Source organism: Protopterus annectens, chromosome 5.part0 (genome assembly GCF_019279795.1).
Source record: "Protopterus annectens isolate FY-2018-M chromosome 5.part0, PAN1.0, whole genome shotgun sequence".
Taxonomy (NCBI): domain Eukaryota; kingdom Metazoa; phylum Chordata; order Ceratodontiformes; family Protopteridae; genus Protopterus; species Protopterus annectens.
Window position 1 is genome coordinate 665125351 of NC_056735.1, and position 22654 is coordinate 665148004.

General features: G+C 44.5%; 1 protein-coding gene across 3 annotated transcripts in view; it reads right to left on the reverse strand.

Annotated features, from left to right (window-relative positions):
* The window catches only part of LOC122802746 (glycogenin-2-like), a 1303570-nt gene that overhangs the window by 773160 nt on the left and 507756 nt on the right, over positions 1-22654 (reverse strand). For all 3 annotated transcript variants that reach the window (XM_044072514.1, XM_044072513.1, XM_044072515.1), the window contains exon 8: positions 11064-11165. In XM_044072514.1, the coding sequence (XP_043928449.1) occupies positions 11064-11165 (102 nt within the window). The remainder of the gene's footprint in view (positions 1-11063; positions 11166-22654) is intronic.

The window sequence follows — 22654 nt, forward strand, 5'->3', positions numbered from 1 at the left end:
GGTGAATTTGTACAGCAGCAAAAGGTGTAAGAGAAAAATTCGGAAATTATATGCAGCTTTAAGAATGCGCAAACAAACAGGAACAAAGACCCCTTAATAGCAAGGGCATCCAGCCATACATTTGGACATTTATCATAAAATGTCCATACCAAACAGCTCCCAACTCTCCTGCTTCCTGTAACAATGTGGAATACTACTCAAATGTGTTTAAAAGCAAAGCAACAAAAATGGAAAATATAACCATGTTATCAAAGTGTAAAATCTGTAGATTTTAACACCATTACAAAACCGGAATAAGCCGAAAGACAACAAAATTCAACCACGCAAGGTAATTTATAGTCTTGCTTTTGAAAGACAGAAAATAAGTGTCACCTTTGATAACACTAGTATGCTGGACTTAGTGCATGTATTAGATTGCCTCAAAAATGACGTGTGATAAGGAAGATTCAGAAAATTGTGTGAAGGTCAATTCAAGCATAAACACATGGGCACACCTCAGAAAAAATAGATGCATCATATACAGGGCTTGGAAAAATAAAGAGCATTCCTCCAAAATGGGGACAGTTGAAAAATACCAACAGTTAAGCATTTCCATTAAAACAGTTTGTAGCATACATATATACACATTATGGATTAAACTATTAACTGGCAGTTGATTACTCGAAATGTTAGAGAAATTGTGTAAATTGAACTTTTTGTCACTTGGTGTTGAACTTCAGAGTGATGGGAGTGTAATGAAATACAAAAGGTCTGCTTCTTTGTTGCCTCCTTCAAAGCTTTGGAGCCGAGGCACCCAATAAACTTAATTCATAAAAGCAAATTTGAAACATTCTGTAAGAGAAACTATAGAACTTGCAACGGCTCCTTGTGATCTGCATCAACATTGTGCAGTGTGGAGAAAATGTACAACAGGCACTCCAAATCAGGTCAATTCCTTTACACCAATAGCACATCTTGCTTCACTGGTAAGTAAATATGAAATTTTGTACAACACCTTAAAATATTTTATAGTGTTGGCTTGGCTTTGTGCGGACAAAATACAAGAGGCTTGTCCAAGGTTATGCTTATTCTCCTTTTTTAGGGGACAGGGAATGTCCTGCTGGTTCAGGGGATAGTTATCCTTGGAGTACCCATCATTGTTTTTGTATTTATTGTTTACTTATGGAACTGGCTAACCAAACACAAGACCTCTTGTAATGCTTTGCTCAGTGTTTTTTGGTGGTAGTACAGACAGTGCAATTCAGTACACTATTGCTTTAACTGTAGCAATGTATTGAGGAAGGGGCAACTCTCCTTACATGGAAGGACTGGGCAAGGCTGACATGTACTTTATGAAATGTGCTATTAAGCCAAAATTGCCTTACTTAAAACACTGTACACTGGGATTCTGGGTACTCAGTTGATGTCCAATTTTCCTGGCTGCCAATGTCAATTTAATTTCACACTAAACAGCATGGAAAATAAATATGCCTTACTGCTTAAAGTGCAACTGTATCCCAGTTTCCTGGTTGGCAGTTGCCCATTTTTGTAACATTCCATAAAGGATACCATTAGGGCCAATTAGTATCTCACATCCCAAATAGAATTTGCTTGAAAAAATGCATTTTACTCGCTCTTTGAAAATCTGCAACTAAAATAATGGTAACACTAAACTTCACAAATTTAAAGTCTTCTTGTAGACAAACAAATTAGGCCTATAATTAACTGAATCATTAAATTTGGCCTTCATGCAATGAAACCATAAATGAGCATCATCAGTACAACCATATGACATTCAGATTGAGAAGACAGCATGAGTTATGTACATACACAAAAGCTACACTGCTAAGCAGCAAATGCTTGCATTTAATGAGAATCAGTCACACACATTTAGCCATGTAGCTGCTAATTTGATACATCATTTCACATCCTGCAAGGCAGAAGTGGTTGATGATACATACAAGGCTCCTGTGTGGTACAGGAAGGCATGTTATCTCCTCCACGCTCACTTCAGGCAGCAGCTTCTGGATTCATATGAAGAACACTTCAAAGTAGATGGCAACTAGCAGTCTGGTGAGCGACTCACAGCAACTAGCAGTCTGGTGAGCGACTCACAGCAACTAGCAGTCTGGTGAGCGACTCACAGCAACTAGCAGTCTGGTGAGCGACTCACAGCAACTAGCAGTCTGGTGAGCGACTCACAGCAACTAGCAGTCTGGTGAGCGACTCACAGCAACTAGCAGTCTGGTGAGCGACTCACAGCAACTAGCAGTCTGGTGGCGACTCACAGCAACTAGCAGTCTGGTGAGCGACTCACAGCAACTAGCAGTCTGGTGAGCGACTCACAGCAACTAGCAGTCTGGTGAGCGACTCACAGCAACTAGCAGTCTGGTGAGCGACTCACAGCAACTAGCAGTCTGGTGAGCGACTCACAGCAACTAGCAGTCTGGTGGCGACTCACAGCAACTAGCAGTCTGGTGAGCGACTCACAGCAACTAGCAGTCTGGTGGCGACTCACAGCAACTAGCAGTCTGGTGGCGACTCACAGCAACTAGCAGTCTGGTGGCGACCCACAGCAACTAGCAGTCTGGTGAGCGACTCACAGCAACTAGCAGTCTGGTGAGCGACTCACAGCAACTAGCAGTCTGGTGAGCGACTCACAGCAACTAGCAGTCTGGTGTGCCACTCACAGCAACTAGCAGTCTGGTGAGCGACTCACAGCAACTAGCAGTCTGGTGGCGACTCACAGCAACTAGCAGTCTGGTGGCGACTCACAGCAACTAGCAGTCTGGTGGCGACTCACAGCAACTAGCAGTCTGGTGAGCGACTCACAGCAACTAGCAGTCTGGTGAGCGACTCACAGCAACTAGCAGTCTGGTGAGCGACTCACAGCAACTAGCAGTCTGGTGAGCGACTCACAGCAACTAGCAGTCTGGTGGGCGACTCACAGCAACTAGCAGTCTGGTGAGCGACTCACAGCAACTAGCAGTCTGGTGAGCGACTCACAGCAACTAGCAGTCTGGTGGGCGACTCACAGCAACTAGCAGTCTGGTGAGCGACTCACAGCAACTAGCAGTCTGGTGAGCGACTCACAGCAACTAGCAGTCTGGTGAGCGACTCACAGCAACTAGCAGTCTGGTGAGCGACTCACAGCAACTAGCAGTCTGGTGAGCGACTCACAGCAACTAGCAGTCTGGTGAGCGACTCACAGCAACTAGCAGTCTGGTGAGCGACTCACAGCAACTAGCAGTCTGGTGAGCGACTCACAGCAACTAGCAGTCTGGTGAGCGACTCACAGCAACTAGCAGTCTGGTGGGCGACTCACAGCAACTAGCAGTCTGGTGAGCGACGCACAGGAACTAGCAGTCTGGTGAGGGACTCACAGCAACTAGCAGTCTGGTGGCGACTCACAGCAACTAGCAGTCTGGTGGCGACTCACAGCAACTAGCAGTCTGGTGAGCGACTCACAGCAACTAGCAGTCTGGTGGCGACTCACAGCAACTAGCAGTCTGGTGGCGACTCACAGCAACTAGCAGTCTGGTGGCGACTCACAGCAACTAGCAGTCTGGTGAGCGACTCACAGCAACTAGCAGTCTGGTGGCGACTCACAGCAACTAGCAGTCTGGTGAGCGACTCACAGCAACTAGCAGTCTGGTGAGCGACTCACAGCAACTAGCAGTCTGGTGGCGACTCACAGCAACTAGCAGTCTGGTGAGCGACTCACAGCAACTAGCAGTCTGGTGGCGACTCACAGCAACTAGCAGTCTGGTGGCGACTCACAGCAACTAGCAGTCTGGTGGCGACTCACAGCAACTAGCAGTCTGGTGGCGACTCACAGCAACTAGCAGTCTGGTGGCGACTCACAGCAACTAGCAGTCTGGTGGCGACTCACAGCAACTAGCAGTCTGGTGAGCGACTCACAGCAACTAGCAGTCTGGTGGCGACTCACAGCAACTAGCAGTCTGGTGGCGACTCACAGCAACTAGCAGTCTGGTGAGCGACTCACAGCAACTAGCAGTCTGGTGGCGACTCACAGCAACTAGCAGTCTGGTGAGCGACTCACAGCAACTAGCAGTCTGGTGAGCGACTCACAGCAACTAGCAGTCTGGTGGCGACTCACAGCAACTAGCAGTCTGGTGAGCGACTCACAGCAACTAGCAGTCTGGTGAGCGACTCACAGCAACTAGCAGTCTGGTGAGCGACTCACAGCAACTAGCAGTCTGGTGGCGACTCACAGCAACTAGCAGTCTGGTGGCGACTCACAGCAACTAGCAGTCTGGTGAGCGACTCACAGCAACTAGCAGTCTGGTGGCGACTCACAGCAACTAGCAGTCTGGTGGCGACTCACAGCAACTAGCAGTCTGGTGAGCGACTCACAGCAACTAGCAGTCTGGTGAGCGACTCACAGCAACTAGCAGTCTGGTGGCGACTCACAGCAACTAGCAGTCTGGTGAGCGACTCACAGCAACTAGCAGTCTGGTGGCGACTCACAGCAACTAGCAGTCTGGTGAGCGACTCACAGCAACTAGCAGTCTGGTGAGCGACTCACAGCAACTAGCAGTCTGGTGAGCGACTCACAGCAACTAGCAGTCTGGTGAGCGACTCACAGCAACTAGCAGTCTGGTGGGCGACTCACAGCAACTAGCAGTCTGGTGGGCGACTCACAGCAACTAGCAGTCTGGTGGCGACTCACAGCAACTAGCAGTCTGGTGAGCGACTCACAGCAACTAGCAGTCTGGTGGCGACTCACAGCAACTAGCAGTCTGGTGGCGACTCACAGCAACTAGCAGTCTGGTGGCGACTCACAGCAACTAGCAGTCTGGTGAGCGACTCACAGCAACTAGCAGTCTGGTGAGCGACTCACAGCAACTAGCAGTCTGGTGAGCGACTCACAGCAACTAGCAGTCTGGTGAGTGATTTCATAATCAATGATTATCTGAAACAATGCTGTTTAGAAAGTTAGTACTGATGTAGTTTGAATTATCTGGTATTAGACACAATGTAGCAAGAACATTGGGTTACCTTAAGATGGTCTATGAGACCATGACTGAAAGCCTCAATTGTACATAGGCTATTTCTTTGGGAAAGTGGTTCCAAATGGCAGCACCTAATGGAGTAAAAGGTCTTCCACCAGCCACCATTTTTGAGGAGTGGACAGGCAAGGAAAAGGATGTTATTTTGGGAGCTTCTCTGGGCGCAATTTTGAAGCCTAAACACGAGTGTTATTTTCATGGGGGGAGGGGGGACATTTAGAATACTAGATTGTTGACAAAGTGGATTTGTCAATTGCTGATAAACAATCACCAAATTAAACGTAGTGATGTACAAGAGGATATTAAGAAATGTGTAATTTGCAGTCAGTATTAAAAAGAATGTAGTCAGCAAGACAAACCTTATTTAAGTTTTGAAAGAACATTTTGGCAACAGCAGTGCAGGCCACAGGTTAAAGTATGCAATTCGGTTTATACTAGAAGTGTATTTGTTTTGTGTGCGAATAGCAAAGGTGTGTGTTGGGTGGACTGTCAAAGGCATGTCTGCTCAGATATTGGGAATAGTATTAACCTTGCTTGAAGTTACCTTTAGAGTAGCTCCAAAGACCATTACACACTGCTTATCTTGGTATTAAAGAGTTATCAAGATGCAATCTTGAGGTTGGGGAAATTGCTTTGTAATTTAGCATGCAGGAGAATATTTATTTGCTGGATTCAGTAAGAAACCAATGTATATGCCAAAGAAAGTGGCAAGCCTAATACTGAGCAATGGGAAACTCATGTGAAGTGAAATTGCGGCAAAGTTCACATCTACCCCCCTCAGATAGCTTTGGAAACACCATCATATCCCCAAAGCTTAGTTTCTGCTAATTAAGCATAAACGCAAGATCAAGTTTCAAATGGTAAACGGATCAGCACCATGAGCCTATCATTCATATTCCTGTAAATGGAGGTAAAAAAAATACTACAAAGGTGCTGAATCACTGGCAAAAACCATGCCATTGCAGAATATGCCCTAAGATTTTGTTTCAATAGTTGTTAGTACATCAGCCTATACACAGTGTACACTGCGTGTACCATGTAATGGATTAGCATCCCAACCACTAACGGATGTCTGCTTTGCAAGACAAGTAGGTTTCAGCTCCGTCATAGCTCTTAACAGGATAATGTTGGCACCAAACAAAATGCATGAGGGCATAAACTTAGAGCTCTTAGCCACATTACCATGACAACCAGCATCCTAGTACTGTAACAATGCACAGTTATGTATGCAGTATACCAAACCTACATCTCCACATGCTCCTCATTGCTTTATATTCCACTGAATATTTTTAAGCATTTTATACAAACCATTTTAAAGGAAAGCTAAAAGCATTTAGCCATTACTGCCCATGGCAGAATCACCAACAGTGGTTAAACCCTGCTTTAATCAATGGTTTGTCACTGTCGGCTGCTATGCCTAACAGTTGACAAATGCCATGGTGCAGCTGTCTGCATGGACAAAGTGAGATTCCAGTGTCCCTAACAGCCAGCAGATATTTACATCCAAGAATGCCTACATACATAAGTATGTATTGCAATAGTGTCTCAAGCTACTATATTTCTAATGAGTAACACGTACATCACTTTATGCAGTCTAAGGCTGCTGGAATTTACACCCACTACTTTATATGCAACACTGCCGACTACTTAAGCTTCATCCTTTTGCCTCTATAGCCACTTGTAAACATCATACTTTTTAAATGGTAACCACATTAATAAACTGGAAAAAAGGAAACCTTTTCAAGCAAAAATGGCAAGTTTATTACAGGAATATACGAAGAGAAAGAAACCGTATTGAGAATTAGAAATGGTAATACACAATGCTTTAATTCAGTATTTTGAGGGGCAACTGCAGAGAATAAAGGAGGCAGTGCGTGTAAAATGGAACAAAATTGAAGCAGAACTTGTGAAGAAGCACTGAAGAACCTCCACTTCATTCCTCCATGCGATTTAGCTTCATCAATATCAGCATCTGGACATGAAAATAGAAACCTACCTTCACAGACCTTTTAGAACCAAAGCCAACAAGGGGAAACAAAAGGCACAAGAATACTAACTCCAGCTGCATACAAATTCCTCTCAACACCACTTTTTCTTTACAGAAATAAAACCCATTATGAAGCAGAGATATGGAAGAAATAGACCAGGAGTGAAAAAGTCAAGCTAATAAGCCCTACAAAGACTCAAATGTTTCAGGAAGCTGTATTGTATTTTTACTATTGGTTCAATAACAGCTGTAGTGCTGGTTCAGAAAAATGAGTTTAGTGTTAACTATTGCTGAGCTGCAAAGTATGGGCGATCTCAGCAGTTCCCGTCTCACAATGACAGTTTGGTTTTCATTAATTTAATGCAAATGTACTTTGTTTCTGAACAGTGCCCTTTTAAACATGCCTTCAGTTACAAAGTGAGGAGAGAGCGCTTCCTGCAAACCTTTAAGGTTAAATATTACATTGTCAGGCTGCCTTTGTAGCCCATACCTTAACCATACACTTTAGAAAGCCAAACTTAATTTGCAGCTGGCTGGTTGGTCGTCAAAGAGCAGATGTTTCAGTCAATGACCTAGAGCTCCTCAAAGTGGAAGTAATGAAATGAGAAAGGGGAAAGCTAAGTGCACAACACACATGCATTAATGAAACTAGCCATTAGAGATGCAAGCTTACCCCTTCTCACTGAAACAGAATGGTAGAAATAAACAACCCTCTCAAATGCTTCCAGTCTTAGTGGCTTCATCTGTCCACATGCATTCATTATAGAGCAGACATTTTCACAGATGCTCATCCCATACATGCACTCCAGGTTCACAGATGCTCATGGAACCCATTTACAAATGCTGGAGAGATCAGAAAGCCAAGCACATTCCCACATTTCGGAGAACGGCTATGGTCTTTCTGAATTAAACACAGTCTTGATTCATAAAATGACTGTTTAGGCATCCTGCCCTGGACCAGGATTTGAAGGCTGGTTATGTTCTTTTCTTGAAAGCTTTCCGGTCTGTTTTCATCACCTAATTTTCTGCAAAGCAAAACAGAGGAGTTGCACAACTTGTAAAAGCATACAATATGTCACAATCTAACAGCCTTCTTTAATGCTCTCATTAGCTAAATAATGCTACATGAACCATTCACTTCCTCACATTATTCACAAATAAAATGACAAGTTTATTCACCAATTTACTGCCCCAAGTTAAAGTTCTTACTAGTCAGCAAAGCACAACTTTGCTGCACAGAGAGCCATCGGTTCAAGAATTGGACACTTAAGGAGTCACCTGCATTAGGCCATAATCAGTTACACTAAAAATAACTGAAGACCATTATTTAAATAAAGACTGCACCACTCAACCTCTACATGCTGTGGTCAGCTGAAGATTTACACATTTGTTATCCAAGCACACATTAATGACTAGGCAAAACACAGGCTGTTTGCTCATAACTGATTTTATTACACAAGCACAATTTTATATATATATATATATATATATATATATATATATATATATATATATATATATATATATATATATATATAAAATGCAAACACTGCTCATTTAATAGTTACATAATTAAACATGCACTGTATTGGGTTACTACCTTGAAAAGTAAAATTTAATGCTTAACATTTATTTTGTAGACAGTACATTTTTAATGTAGTACTCACCTTTGGTAGCAGCTTCCCTGAGCTTCCTATGAGACATTGCATCTCTGCCACCTCCGCTGAACTCCACACTAGTTCTTTTGTTAAACAAGGTGGGGGGACTCCTTCCAAGAATTTCTAGTACCCTTCAGCGATGATCTCCAGCTGGTGAAAACCAGCTGCTCTCTGGAAGACTGTGTACCAGGAAATAATCAGTTGACTTTTTTCAGCAGTTTTCCTGTTGCTTCACTGTCCATTCTCAACCAACCCGCTTGAACAATTTTTGGGAACATTTGTGAAGAGAAAAGCACACAGCCAACAGCCAAATGGCCTTGCTGCCAACAGCATTATGCATTTTTGTCTTAATGCTTTGCTCATTGGAACTTTACACAATTGCAGCCTTTAAGAACTTAGTCTATCAAAAGATTCAGATAAAATGCTCAACAAATACACACACAGTGTTCATATGTACTCATTTATGACAAATTTCAGTTGATCAGGTAGGAATAAACTATGTATACGGTTATTGATGAAAGGAGGGATATGTACTGAACCTTTCACTTTACTGTTAGCACAGTAAGCCATTCTCACATCTACAGATCACAGCAACTCTGCTGGCCAGACGCAAGCATAAATACAATATGTAGTCCTGTGTTCTGTTCTTATGACGCTCAATATCTAACAAGAACATCTTCAACCTCCTACACAAACCTGAAAGATTTAAAATGGATGAATTCTTAAGTTCCACCCCTAAATATCCAATTGATACAGAGCTGCAAAGCTCTGCATACATTTATACACGCAAAAATTGGCATAATGCACTGAAATATGAAGGAAACAAACTGAGGCTAGTATAACATTCCTGCAAAGGGGATTCACCTTAGAGTACGATAGTTCATAACAAATGAGTCAAAATTTGTCAAGATCAGAGCCTGTACAACAGAAGCAGCCTGCCTGACAGAAGTGTGGAGTTTGAATCTACTGAAATGGCACCACCTGTGCTAAAACAATCTGTCCAAAAATTTCCCTTGTAGACAGCTTCATCTGCTTAGTAAACTTATGCAAAAAAGTAAAGGGGAGGAGACTAAGACTACAGTCAATGTTAGCCACCTCAAGGCAATGTAGTACAAGGGAGGATAAATATTCCCCTTTAGATACTCCATTTTGAATTAGAAAATGTAAGTTTTCCTCCAAACACTGAAACATACTTAAAAGGCATTTTTCCGTGTTCAGCTATTAACATGCAGCTTCAGCCTTTGATCTGACCCAAACAGCAGCACTTGCTTTGAAAGTAAACCATAAAATGTTTATGGTAAATCATGACTAAACTCCCTCCAACAGCCTAAACACAGCATGTAGAAAAATTATTGGGTCCAAAGTTTCATTCAATGGTTTGTGTTTGACCCAACAAAAAACTATAAAAAATCACTGGAAATATGAAATGCACTTTTAATTGTAGTGGGTTCCTATTTGTATATCATTTTACTAGCGGCTTCTCAAGTAATACTGTTAAAAGGAAGACAGATTCTCTTACTGCCTTCATTACAGTAAGCTTGTACCATGTGTACACTCAGTAGTAGTGTGCAAGGACAGTGGGGTATCAACAGATTTTGCCCAATGCTGAATAGGCAATGGTGTCTTCACCTCTAATCCAGTAAGGAATTCACTCATGGCATAAATCTGAGCCACCTTTCCACTGATGCATACCTGTTCTCGCCCCATCATTAAGGAAAACACTTATTCAAAACTCAGAATGCAAGTCAAAAAGCACTTCAATGCCAAATGCTTCTGCTTCAACATAGGACGCATCACCTAGTCCATCTCCTTTCAGGGTGTCTGCTCTCAAAATTCATTGAAGACCAACCCACTTCATATTCTGCTTGCAGATTGCAGTGTGCTTGTTCACTGGAATGTTTACTTTTTTTCCTATGCAATTAGTCTGCACTATTCTGTTATTGCTTACGATACTATTTTTTGTTCATGACATGTTCTGTACTTCACCCTCACTGAGCCTGAAATTGGTGAATATCAATCCGTACACTACCCCGGTAAATCAAAATAAACAGATTCTGCAGTAATTTAATGGGCACAATGTACACCTACACTTAATGTTGCACTGTTCAAAAGCAACTCCTGCAACAGTTCTAAAAAAAAAAAAACTAGCAGTTTTAAAAGATCTGTAGTTTTCAAAGATCTGTAGGAAAGGCAGCATTCCCTTGTATTTTGGCAGGGCATACACAGTTTATACTCAAGCACTCGGATCAAGGGTCCTATTACAGTCAGAAAGAAAAAGGGCAAACATGGTAATGTGAAACTGCATAGCCCCGGAATATGTGAAAGACTGGAAATATTTTCCCAAAACGGATATCAATTTAAAGTTTAGCCATCCAAAATTTCAGATGTTTTCTAAATTTACTATACCGTTGGAGTCCTATAGCTGGGTTCTGAAGGAGGTGAAGGTGGAGGAGCCTGAGAAAGTATCCAAGATGGCCTCTCAGGTAGACGTTCTGGTTCTGGCTCTAGCTGTTAAGAAAACATACAATATTAGTACTTGTATGGACAATGATATCCATACCACACATCTGGTCCTAGTCGTCAGTCTTATTAGAACAAAATTCAATGCTTTGACAGTGTGCAAAGATTTAGCAAAGTGACCAGTATTAGCAACTGTTTAGTACCAGTACAGCCTCCAAATTGCTTTATACTTAAATTGTTTTAGGGATGTGGTTATACAATTACCACAGGACTAAAAAGCTAAAAAAGCTACATGCATATTTAATACAACTACAAAGACTTGGTGTACATACTAATGTTTTTATTTCAAAATGTTATAAAGCTACACAAACATGCATACTTTCATATCAACAAATGCAGGAGAAAGGTAAACAAAGGGGCAGTACAAGTGTACTGTCGTAGCAAGCATGTTTTGTTACTGCTCTTAATACACAATTTTAGACAAGTCACATTTTGCCTCTAACAACCAACCCCCACTACTGGTACTCTAACCCACTGTAAGGCTTGTACCTTATTATTTTGTGTCCACCATTAGGATAATGTTCAGGACTTGCTATTTTCTTGTTAATACTGAGATGCATGTTTACATACAAGCCCCTCCGGTCCCTCTCTCACAAAACTGTCATCTCTGGGAGCAAAGCTTTTTGCATTCAGTTACTTTATTTTGTTAATCCGGTAGGTGGATAATCCCAATGAAAAGTTTACAGTACCCCTTTACAAGGAACTCATCCCCCTTAAGGTTTCAAACCCCAACCACCATCATAAAAAGATACAAGAAATGGAAAATGGGTCCAACTAGAACTTTGAAAATTGAAATAAGCTGGACAGAAATTAAGCAGTGAAAAAAATAAGAAACATTAAGAATTTATATAATATTGAGCATTAACAGGAAACATTTTATAAATACACGATGTGAAAGGAGTAAAAAAATTGATAACTGTAGATTTTAATATTTATCCTCAGACAAATTAGAGACATTTGCACAATCTTATACAAAGCAGTTTGGCTCCTCAAAGGGGGGTAATACATTGCCTTACTGACATCTAGTTAAATAGTTGTGTAAAATCTTACCATAACAGTAGATGTCACTTCACTGTTGCAGTATTCATAACTCAAGGAATCTCCTGCCAAAGACTGCCCAATGTCAGGCCAGTATACTAACGTTTTTAGTACTTGCAGGCATCATACATCACATTTATGCTCCCTGCACAAGGTGTAGGGCATAATTGTGATGTACGGCTGTACACTAAGAACTAAAAGCCCCAGGAGGAACAGAATGCCCATAGGGACAAAAAGTGTGCACATCCAGAACAAGGAGAAGAGCCCCTTGACCAGGAGGGCAAAAAAGAACAGGCTAGAGTGTGTGTGTGTGTGTGTGGGGGGGGGTGACGGAGGATGCAAATACTACAGTGAACAGGCGGCCATCTACTGCTATGCTATATATGATACGAATATCACTGTTGCAGTATTCATAACTGAAGGGAGGAAGGAAAAGCTCAACAGGAAGCCTGGGAGGACAGGAAATACCCTCCAGAAACCCATGCAAGATAGCACTGACAAAGAAAGCTCTGGCTCTGGAACATCCAACTTGTACTGTTTAGTGCAAGTATGAACAAAGGACCAAGTAGTAGTTTCAAGGATGAAATTGGTGTTCAGCCCCTTGAAAAAAAGCACCAGAGGCAGCAACTGGTAGGCAGGTTGGGAGGGTGGCCTAATGGTTAAGGTGTTTGCCTGAAACACAAGGTGCAAGGTCTGAGTCTCAAGGGATAATTGGCTAAGCTTAAAATGGCTCGCAAGGGCAGTTTAGCTTAGTACTAACCTATGAACAGCCCTGGCAGAATAAGCATTTAGAAAAAGAGACTTTTACCATGAAAAGAAAAAAAATGGCTTTAGAAATCCAGGAAGAGATTGTTTGCTTAAAAGCAGCAAAACCTAAAGACATGAGATGAAAAGCAAAGCTGCTCAGATTAGTGAATAAACCTATGCACTTACATAACATTCCATCGGAGTTGTTGCTTTTCATTTGTCTTCAACCCGACTGTCATGTACTCAAGTATCTAGCCGAAATCCAAGATCCTCCCGGACCCAAAATGCCCTACTCTCCCTCCTCCCCTCAGATGGAGTTTGTTGCAGAACAGCACAAGCCCCTTTACAGCATAAAAGCATTTCTACCCTTACCCAAAAAAGGCATTGGCTCACAGACTCAGCCCTAGCCAATAAGCTGCATATGGCTGCCTTTGTCCAGTCCATTACACATCCAAAAAGGGGAGGAAGGGACAGTTGAAGACTAATGAAAAGCAACAACTCCGATTATCTTCAACCTATGTACAGAGTCCCTAGCTACAATAACCTTGGAAAGCCCTCATGGAAGGATGTTCCAGAGCACAGCCAAGACGAAGGAAGCCCTGCTCCTGGAAAGAATACCCAATTTGTAATGGGAAATAAAGGCATGCAAAGAGGACCAGGCAGCAGCAGAACAGATATCAATAGTAACCCTGGACCTAAAGGCCACAGAAGTAGATAATGATCTGGTGGAATGCACCTGGGCAGGACCTAGTAGAGACAAATCTTTGGAACGATAGGCCATGGAAATAACTAGAAATCCTATCAGCAAGACCGCAAGAGTAACCTTAGAATCAGGCTTTCCCAGACATCGCTTGGAGAAAGAAAGCTCAGACTTTCACAAACTTTTGTTTGTATGCAAGACAGCTGCCCGTGTACGACCAGTAAATGTAAACAGTTGTGCAAAATCTTACCATAACCATAGATGTCCTCTTCCATGCTGTAATATTTAGTGTGGGATTGCCCACCTCAGGTGACCCGAACGTCAGCTACTATACAAAAGCTTAAGCCTGGTTGCTGCAGGTGCATGGGATGTCACACATAGGACCATAAACCAGGGACCTTAAATGTGATGTCTGCATGCACAGACCTCAAACTTAAAGGCCAGAGTCCCAAAGAGAGGAAATGGTCAGCCAGAAGTGTCAATGTATCATATGCTGGCTAGCTGCTCTTTAAGGGTAGAGCTTCCCATTACCCAAGAGCTATGTCCTAGTCAAAACTTAATCCAGCAGGATGGGGGAGGGAAGGAATACTGCAACATGGAAGAGAAGGACATCTATAGTTATGGTAAGATTTTACACAACTATTCTATGCCCTTCTATTCCTATGTTGCATTATTCTTAGTGTGGGAGAGTACCACAGCTTAGAGTAGACGTAGAAGTGGAAGATTCCAGAAACCCCTGCAGGATTGCTCCAGCAAAGAGTGCCCTGGATCTGGAGACTTGATCCAGCTTGTAGTGTTAGGTGAAGGTATGAATAGTGGACCAGGTGGCAGCTTCCATAATAGAAGCTGTGTCCAGCCCTTTGAGAAAGGCTTTGGAAGTAGCTATGCCTCGAGTGAGCTCTCATCCCATGGAGTAAGTGCTTGCCATGGTGTGAGTAGCAGAAGGAAATGGATTTTGTGATCCAACACAAAATAGTATGTAAACTGCCTTACCCATAGACCCGAGGTGGAAGGAGACAAATAGTTGGTTAGATTTTCTGAAGGACTTTGTTTTGTCTAGGTAGAATCTCAGTTGTCTGTGCACATCAAGGGAATGGAGAATCCTCTCACTATTGTTAGCTTGGAGAGGGGAAGAAGGTAGGCAAGTGAACAGATCAATTTAAGGACAGTTAGTTTACCACTTTGGGCATGAAATAAGGCTTGGTGTGCAAGGTCACCCTGTCCTTGTGAGAGGTTGTGTATGGAGGGGGTGGCAGGCCATGAGGGCCTGTAACTGACTCTCCTAGCAGAAGTGATGGCCACCAACAGTACAGTCTTCCATGCACACAACTGTAGAGTAGCATTGCTAGCCAGCTCAAAGGGGGCCAGTGTTAGTTTTTCAAGGACAAACTTTAGGTCCCAGGGTGGTGGAATGGGTTTTCTAGGTAGTCTGACGTGCAAGACCCCTCTCAGGAAAAAAGTTTAACATCTAGCCTGGATAGCCAAGGGGGATCTAGAGGCAGGCAGAGATGGCCGAAAGGTGCACTTTGAGTAAGAAAGGCCATCCTTAATGAGTTCACACACAAGCAAGGCTTAGGGAAGGGTCTGCTTGGCTAGGGTCCCTTGTCCTCATGTCCTCATGTAGACACCATTTGTAGAATCTCTCCCATTTTGATAAGTATGATTTTCTAGTATTGGAGGCTTCCTGGCCTTCCTCAGGAATGTAAGCACATCTTCTGATCAGTGGCGTCTAAAAGGGATTAGATGTTTATCATCCAGAGTGTTAGTGCTAACATCTGTAGGTGAGGATGGATTAGCTTTACCTTTCGTTGTGCAAGAAGGTCCACCTTGTGGGGTAACTTGTGGTGATTGCCCTTGGCTAGTGAGTGAACTAGGGGGAACCAGTGTTGCCTTGGCCAGTTGGGGGTCACCAGCAAGATTTTTGATTTGTCCTTCCTGATTTTCAGTAGGACCTTCTGGATCAGATGGAAGAGGGGGAAGCGTATAGAAACCGTCCCTTCCATGGAATGCTGAAGGCATCTACTCTCCAAGCAAGTGGGGAGTGACCCTTGGTGCAGAAATTATGCAACTGTCTGTTCTGGGGGGGGGGGGCAAGCTGATCCACTGTAGTGCCCCACCAGTGGACAGTCTAGAAAGGTCTCCGTTCAACATCCACTCGTGCTGTACAGATTATGTTCTGCTCAGAGTATCTGTTTCTTGTTCTGAGAGGGGATGCACGAGGTCTGCAAGGACAAGTTGTGCCTGGAGCCAAGGTCCCAAATTTGTAGAGTTACTCTGCAAAGGAGGTCTGCTTTGGTCCCTCCTTTTTTGTAGAGGTACCACAATTGTGGTGTTGTCTGTGAATATTTGAAGGGGGCCCTGGTGGAAGGTAGGAAGAAAAACCTCCACGGCCAGGAGAACTGCAGTCATTTTACTGACATTTACAGGCTTCTTTTGAAGAGTAGGATTCCATGTTTCTTGAACTCAAGCCCTTGCAGTTGGGCTCCCCGCCCTAGGTCTGATGCATCTGTGCATGAACTGCATTGGGCAGGGGATGTGAAGTGGTAATCCCTGGGTTGTGAAGGATTTGTAGAATCCAACACCTTAGTTCTGATTTGAGGCTGGGCAGAAAAGAAATTTGCTTCTCCAGGGAGTGTTGGTGTTGTGACCACATGTTTTTTTTTTAGGTACCACTGGAACTTCTGCATGTGCATTCTTGCTAGGGGAAAAACAGGAATGGTGGCTGCCATGAGCCCCAGGAGTTGCAGGAACTGTCTTGTAGAAATCTGGGGTTCCAATAAAAGGTTTTGAAAGTGAGTGGAGAGGGAGTGGACCTTTTCCTGGGGAAGAAAGGCCTGTATCAGATCTGTCCTGATTCTGCAGCCCAGAAAGATTTTGTCTTGCTGTGGGAGCAAGGAGGATTTTTGTTGAGGGTGAAGCCCAGGTTTTGAAGGGTGGTGGTGAACCTGATGTGGTCTTGGACTACTGTCTCTGCTAGGAGAATGTAGTCTATTTATAGATAGAGTTGGATACTGTGGGTCCTGCAGTAAGCAATGGCTTGGGCTAGGCATTTTGTGAATACCTTGGGTGCAAGTAGACAAACCAACAGGCAAGGCTGTAAACTGAAGATGAGAACAGGGTCCAGAAAAATGTAAGAATTTTCTGTTGGAGGGTTTTATGGGAATATGGAGATGTCTCCTTTACATCCAGTGTGACCATGAAGGCCTGGGCTGGGATAAGAGTGAAAAAAGTTGTTAGGGAAAGAATTGTGAATGATGGAACTTTTAGCAATTGGTTTAGGAAGGATAGATCCAGTATAGTTCAAGGGCCATCCTTTTTGGGGACCAGATGGAGTAAAACCCTTTTCCTGTCCTGAAGGAACAGGTTCTATTGTTCTTAGTTTTTGGAGGTCTAAAAGAATTTGTGGTAGGAGGTGGATTTGATTTTTTGGGTGGAAAGGGAATGGGCTTTTCCCTCCAAGAAAGGAAGTATCCATTTTGAATGATGGTCAGTACCAAGTGGTCTGAAGTGATGGTTTTCCAAAATGGTAAACAGTGGGTTAAGTGGGCTAACTAAGGCAGATGGGGAAGGCAGTCGCGCATTGTTGGGTGAATTTCTATCCTGAAATGGCTGTCGAGGAGTTGGTTGAGAGGTAACAGGTCTGGAGTAGGTCTTCTGGTTCCTCTCCTGTGCCAGGTGGAGGGGGTGCCAGAGGAAGGTGTTCTCCTGGAAAGTCTTAGCAGGGTAGTTCCTGTAATACGTGGGAATAGGGGACACAAGCAAATGCTTGATGTCCTGCAGTTTTGCGCTTTTCTGTTGCAGGTTTTTAAAAAGCTCTGCAGATTGTTTACCAAACAAAAGGTAAAGGTCTAATGGGACATCCATAATTTCAGTTAAGTCTTCAGGAAGAGGTTGTAGGTGAAGCCAAGAATATCTGCAGAGGACAGAAGCAGAAGCTGCTGACCTAACAGAAGCCTCTGCTGAATCATAACTGCACCAAATGGAATGTCTGGCTATCTATGAAGCCAGAGACAGTTTAGATGCTATAACAGATTTAGTATGGCGGTCGGGAGATTGGAGGCTTGTGAAACAAGGTCCAGGGCATATTTTACCATGCGTGTCTGGTAACTGATAGCACGGAAAGCCAGGGTGGAAGAGGTGTTCACTTTTTCCCCCAATCCTGTCCTTGCTTTTGCTGTCCAGTAGACAGAAGAGATGCAGATGAAGTGTAGATTGCTTGTCTGGAGAGACAGCAGTAACTGCAGGGTCTGCCAAGGGGGGGGGGGGGTTAAGTAAGAATATTTGCTCATCTGGTACCTTATAAAACCTGTCTGGTCTTTTAGGTGCAGGTGGTTGAGAGTCAAGATTCCTGGATGCAGAGGTAAAAGCATCCAGACAGGCAGGTAAGACAGGTGGGATGCCCGATGGGGAGGGAGACTACTTGGAGTTCAAAATAGCTACCCAGATGACTGACTCAGCTGAGAGTCCCATTTGAAGTACGCTTTCATTTTATAGTTTCACCAAAGGTAATGTCCTCTGGTGCAGAGGACCCTTCAATGGATTTCTCATCTGGGGAAATGTATTCCAAAGGAAAGGAAATCTGTGATGCACTAGAGATGGACTCTTCAGAAGAGTAAGAATCTAGTCCCTCCTGTCCCTCATGGGTGGTCTGCAAGGGTAGAGAAAAGGCAGAGGCAGGCCTAGGGCTGAGCACAGGGATAGTGGAGGCGGCTGTGGGCCTGAGAGCTGAGGTTTGCATTAGAGAGTTAATGAAGGATTGTCAGTCTGGAACTCCTTCAGGGGTAGGGATCAAATGTTTAGTTTTTGTTAAGTAGTCGTAGGTCTGGGAGAAGGCCTAGGCTCAGAGGCCAGAGTCTCCGAAGGTAATCAGACTGATTCTGGTTCCCACTCGACCTTGGTACAGATTGACATCTGGGCCATTTCTGTGGACATGCCAGCCATTCCTTCTGAAGTGGCTTCATCACTGGGAGCCAAAGTAGTCAGTTCTGTCAGACATTGCTCAACCCCTAGATCGGGAGCTGGTGGGACGTCCGACGACAGAGAGGAAACGGAGATAGGCCTGGAATCTTTGGCCTTTTCCTGTGGTGGTTCAGTCAGAACAGCCAATTTGGCATCCCTCCTAAGCACAAGTTTGAGACATTGGTTCTCTCTAAATACAAGTTTGGTGTGGCCAAATTGCTATGGAGCATCTTCGGTACAAACAGTTGGCAAATGAAACAAGCAGTATGATAGTGTTCCCTCCCTAGACAAAGACACAAAGGTCATGCTCATTTTTATGCAGTATCTGATGCCCGCAATGGCATTTGCACTTCTTAGCTGATGTTGGCTAATACTAAATACAGCTAACCAAGCTCAAACAAAAGGATATGGAAAATTTTCCCCAATGGGGTACTTGGCATTTAGAAGTCTTCGAGTGTAGGAGCGAAGCGATCGATGTGACGTAGCCTGTGGCTGAAAAGTTGGTGTGTGTGCAGATGTCACATTTAAGGTCCCTGGTTTATGGCCCTACGTGTGACATCCCATGCACCTACAGAAACCAGGCTTAAGCTTTTGTATAGGAGCTGATGTTCGGGTCGCCTGAGGCAGGAAATCCCACACTAAGAATACTGCAACATAGAAATAGGACATTTTGTATTCTCCTTTACTCTGGAGATTCGGGAAGAAAACTGGCAAATTACCTGGTTAATGTTAGCTTCAGAAGCCACCTTGGGTAAGATAGATGGGTTAGTCTGAAGAGTCCCTGTCTTTATGGAAGATCAGATAAGGGGGCTTGCCAACACCTGTACATCAAAAAACCTCTTGGCCAAGGTAGCCACCAAGGACGTCTTTCAAGATAATTTGAATGACGCTGACAGCTAGTTCTAATGATGGACAAAGGCCTGCAACACCAGAGTTACATTCCAAGGAGGCGTGGGGTCCTTGATAGGATACCAAAGAAAAGTACCCTTCAAAAAGGTCTTGCAAAGCTTAGACAAAGCCAAGGAAACCGAACTCTCATCCACATGGAAATTAGAAATTGCAGTCAACTGCATTTTTAGTAGTAGAAAAACTAGCAGCAATATGAAAAATGAGCTAGAAAGTCCACAATGGCAGGGACTGGAGCTTTAAACATATCCAGACCATGCTGAGAAGCTCAAACAGAAAAACACTGCATGTGAAGGTCTGCAGTTGGTAGAAGGGTGATTGTGACCGCCATGGACCCCAATGCCCATAGAACCATACCTACAGGGGGAAGATGGGTCTGAAGAATAGACTTTACATGATGTTGAAGTGATAACCTGTCTGTACGCAGAAACACCCTGCCCTGTATCATATTCAGAGCATCTATGACGTCCAATACCTGAAGTACCAGGTTTAACATGGCTAAATTGATTGTGATGCCCAGGGAAGGGGTTAGGCGAAGGCAACGCCTGGCCTGAATCAGTCTATACCTGGAAGGGAGGAGAAAGGAGCCAATTATCCAGGTATGGGAAGACCTGAAAACCCAGCAGCTGCAGGTGAGCCACCACTACTGCCATCACTTTGGTAAACATCCAGGGGCAGTGGCGAGTCCAAATGGGAGCACTCAACTGAAAATGGCTGGCTTGCAGATGGAAACAGATGAACCATCTGGAGCATCTGTTCATCTTCACATAATAGTGCGCATCCTGAAGGTCCACCAAGCACATCTACTCATTCTGCAGAAAGGGCAGAATAGACTGCAGAAGGACAAACCCAAATTTCATCTTGGCAATAGACAGGTTCAGGGTGCAAAAATCCAGAATGGGTCTCAAGTCCCCTGTTTTCCTTGGCACCACAAAGAACCTGGAATAAATGCCCAATCCAGACTGGTCTGGGGGGATGGGCTGGATGGCTTGTTTTTTGAGCAGTATGATGACCTCTATTTCTGCCACCTCCCACTGACCAGGTGGAACATCTGGGATGTGTCCTGTCTGACAGGGAGGATGAAGGAAAGGTCACTGGATGCAGAGGGAGACACTCCACAATTGCTTCCCAGAGAAGCAGCCTGGCAATCTCTCAAGATCGCAAATGGGTCTGTCAGAATGAAACTAAGACCCCTGGTTCTTTGGACCCCCTCTGCCCTGAGGGTGGCTCATTTTTCACCTCTTACCCTAAAGGAAGACTGACAGCGTCTTGGGAAAAACCCTTAGACTTCCAAACCACATCTTGACCCCATGCAGATTCTTTGAAAAGGATCTGTGTTGTAGAGAAGCAGATCCTGATTGCAGACACAGTCGGCCAGTCTCACTCTGGGTAAGAGACGCAAACAGTTTTGCCAAAAAAAGTTGAACCGTCAAACGGGGCATTCGTGAATGATGCCTTGAAAGGTTGTAAAAAAGCACAAAGCCAGAGCCAGACATGCCACCTAATGGCAGCCCCATGACCAAACAACCCTACAGGCACACTCATTCACATGAGAAAGCACCCTCATGGACATGTTCAAAATGGTAGGGTGCCCCATGGGAGGAAAAAACCTTCTCTGCCAACATGGACCCTGGCGCAGACTGAGCTCCTTAACCAGATCCCTCTGTAGTCTGATGACATGGGCCAAATAGTTGAGCGCACGCAGAGCAATGGTGGCTGAAGCAAACACCCACTTCCCAAAGTGGTCCATCGACCTAGACTCCTTGTCTAGAGGACGGCTTGAGGAGCTCTACTGGGCCAGCTCCTCCTTGGTGGCTGTCACAACCACCATGGCATTGTCTGGGGAACCCTTTCACTAACTGGGCCTGTCCGAAGGAGCACAGAGAACCTTGTTCTGGGTGCTGAGGGATGGGCTCAACTGTGTCCTTTCCTTCCATTCCCCATTAGAAATAAGATCCACCAAGGAATCCATGGGGGGGCCCCCCAAGTAAAAGGTACTGTGCCAAATGCTTCCAGGAATACAGACTCATCGGGGTTGGGCTTGATGGTAGACCACCCTCCTCTCTGGTGCAAGATTTCCATGACCTCTCCAAAGGAGACATCGGGGGTGATAGTGGGGAACCCTTCCCTTTATCCAAGTCTGCATAATCCATGAGAGATTTGTGAGGGGAATCTTAAGTGCCTTTTCTTGTACTATGCTTCCGAGGTCCCTCCTTGGTGTAAACTCCCAGGAGGACTCTGAAGCTTTGAGGGATTCCTGAAGAGGAACCTCCTGGGGCAATCTGGCAGCAGGCTGTCCCAGAGGGGGCAGGACAGAAGAGTACAGCCCAAAAACAGGAGCCAGGGCAGAATCCAAAGAGTGTCAAGGCTCTCAAAGGAGCCAATAGGACCTTCATCATCTTGAATGGTGAAGAGTGGATCCCAGGTAGCGCAGCCAAAGCTGACAGTCTACGTCAGAGCCTGCTGGACCATTGCCCCTGGCTCCAAGGGGGGGGGTCTTGAGCAGAGCTTCCAACACCAAAGCCCCAAAAGGAGAGGACAACTCCTAATGTCTCACAGCAGACACCAGCTCCTTGGAGCAGATGCTGAAGCCATAGCTCCGGGAGTGAGTCAGCTCCTATGACAGAGCTGAACTGCTCAAGGTAAGTCAGCATTGAGGTACAAGGGACAATCAGCACAGAACTCAACACTTGGAAACCTTGGACCCAAGGACTCCTAAGGTCAGATTAGAGAATAAGAGAAAACCAGACTGTGCTCATGGCTCTGGAGGGGGACTGAGCAGACAAGACACCCAGCTGAATCTGGGCCTGAGTAATCATCCTATCCACCTCAGCTTCAGACAAGCTCCAAGTGGACTGGACAGAGGAATCTACAGACACTGCTAGGAATGGCACCGAAGGGAGGCAGAGGCAGGAAACCTTGCCCAGAGAACTCTCAGGCTCTGGGGAGAAGCAAGGGGATCAGAGCCAAGGAGAAACTCAGGCCAGCTTGGGTGGCTCAGAGAAAGACCAATCAGGATATCTGTTCCACGGATGGTCCTGCTCCTTGTGCCCGACCTGGTCTCCTTCCCCAAGCTTCTTGGTGGGGGGTGATTAACAGCTTATAACAAGTGAGAGGTGAAAGGGGA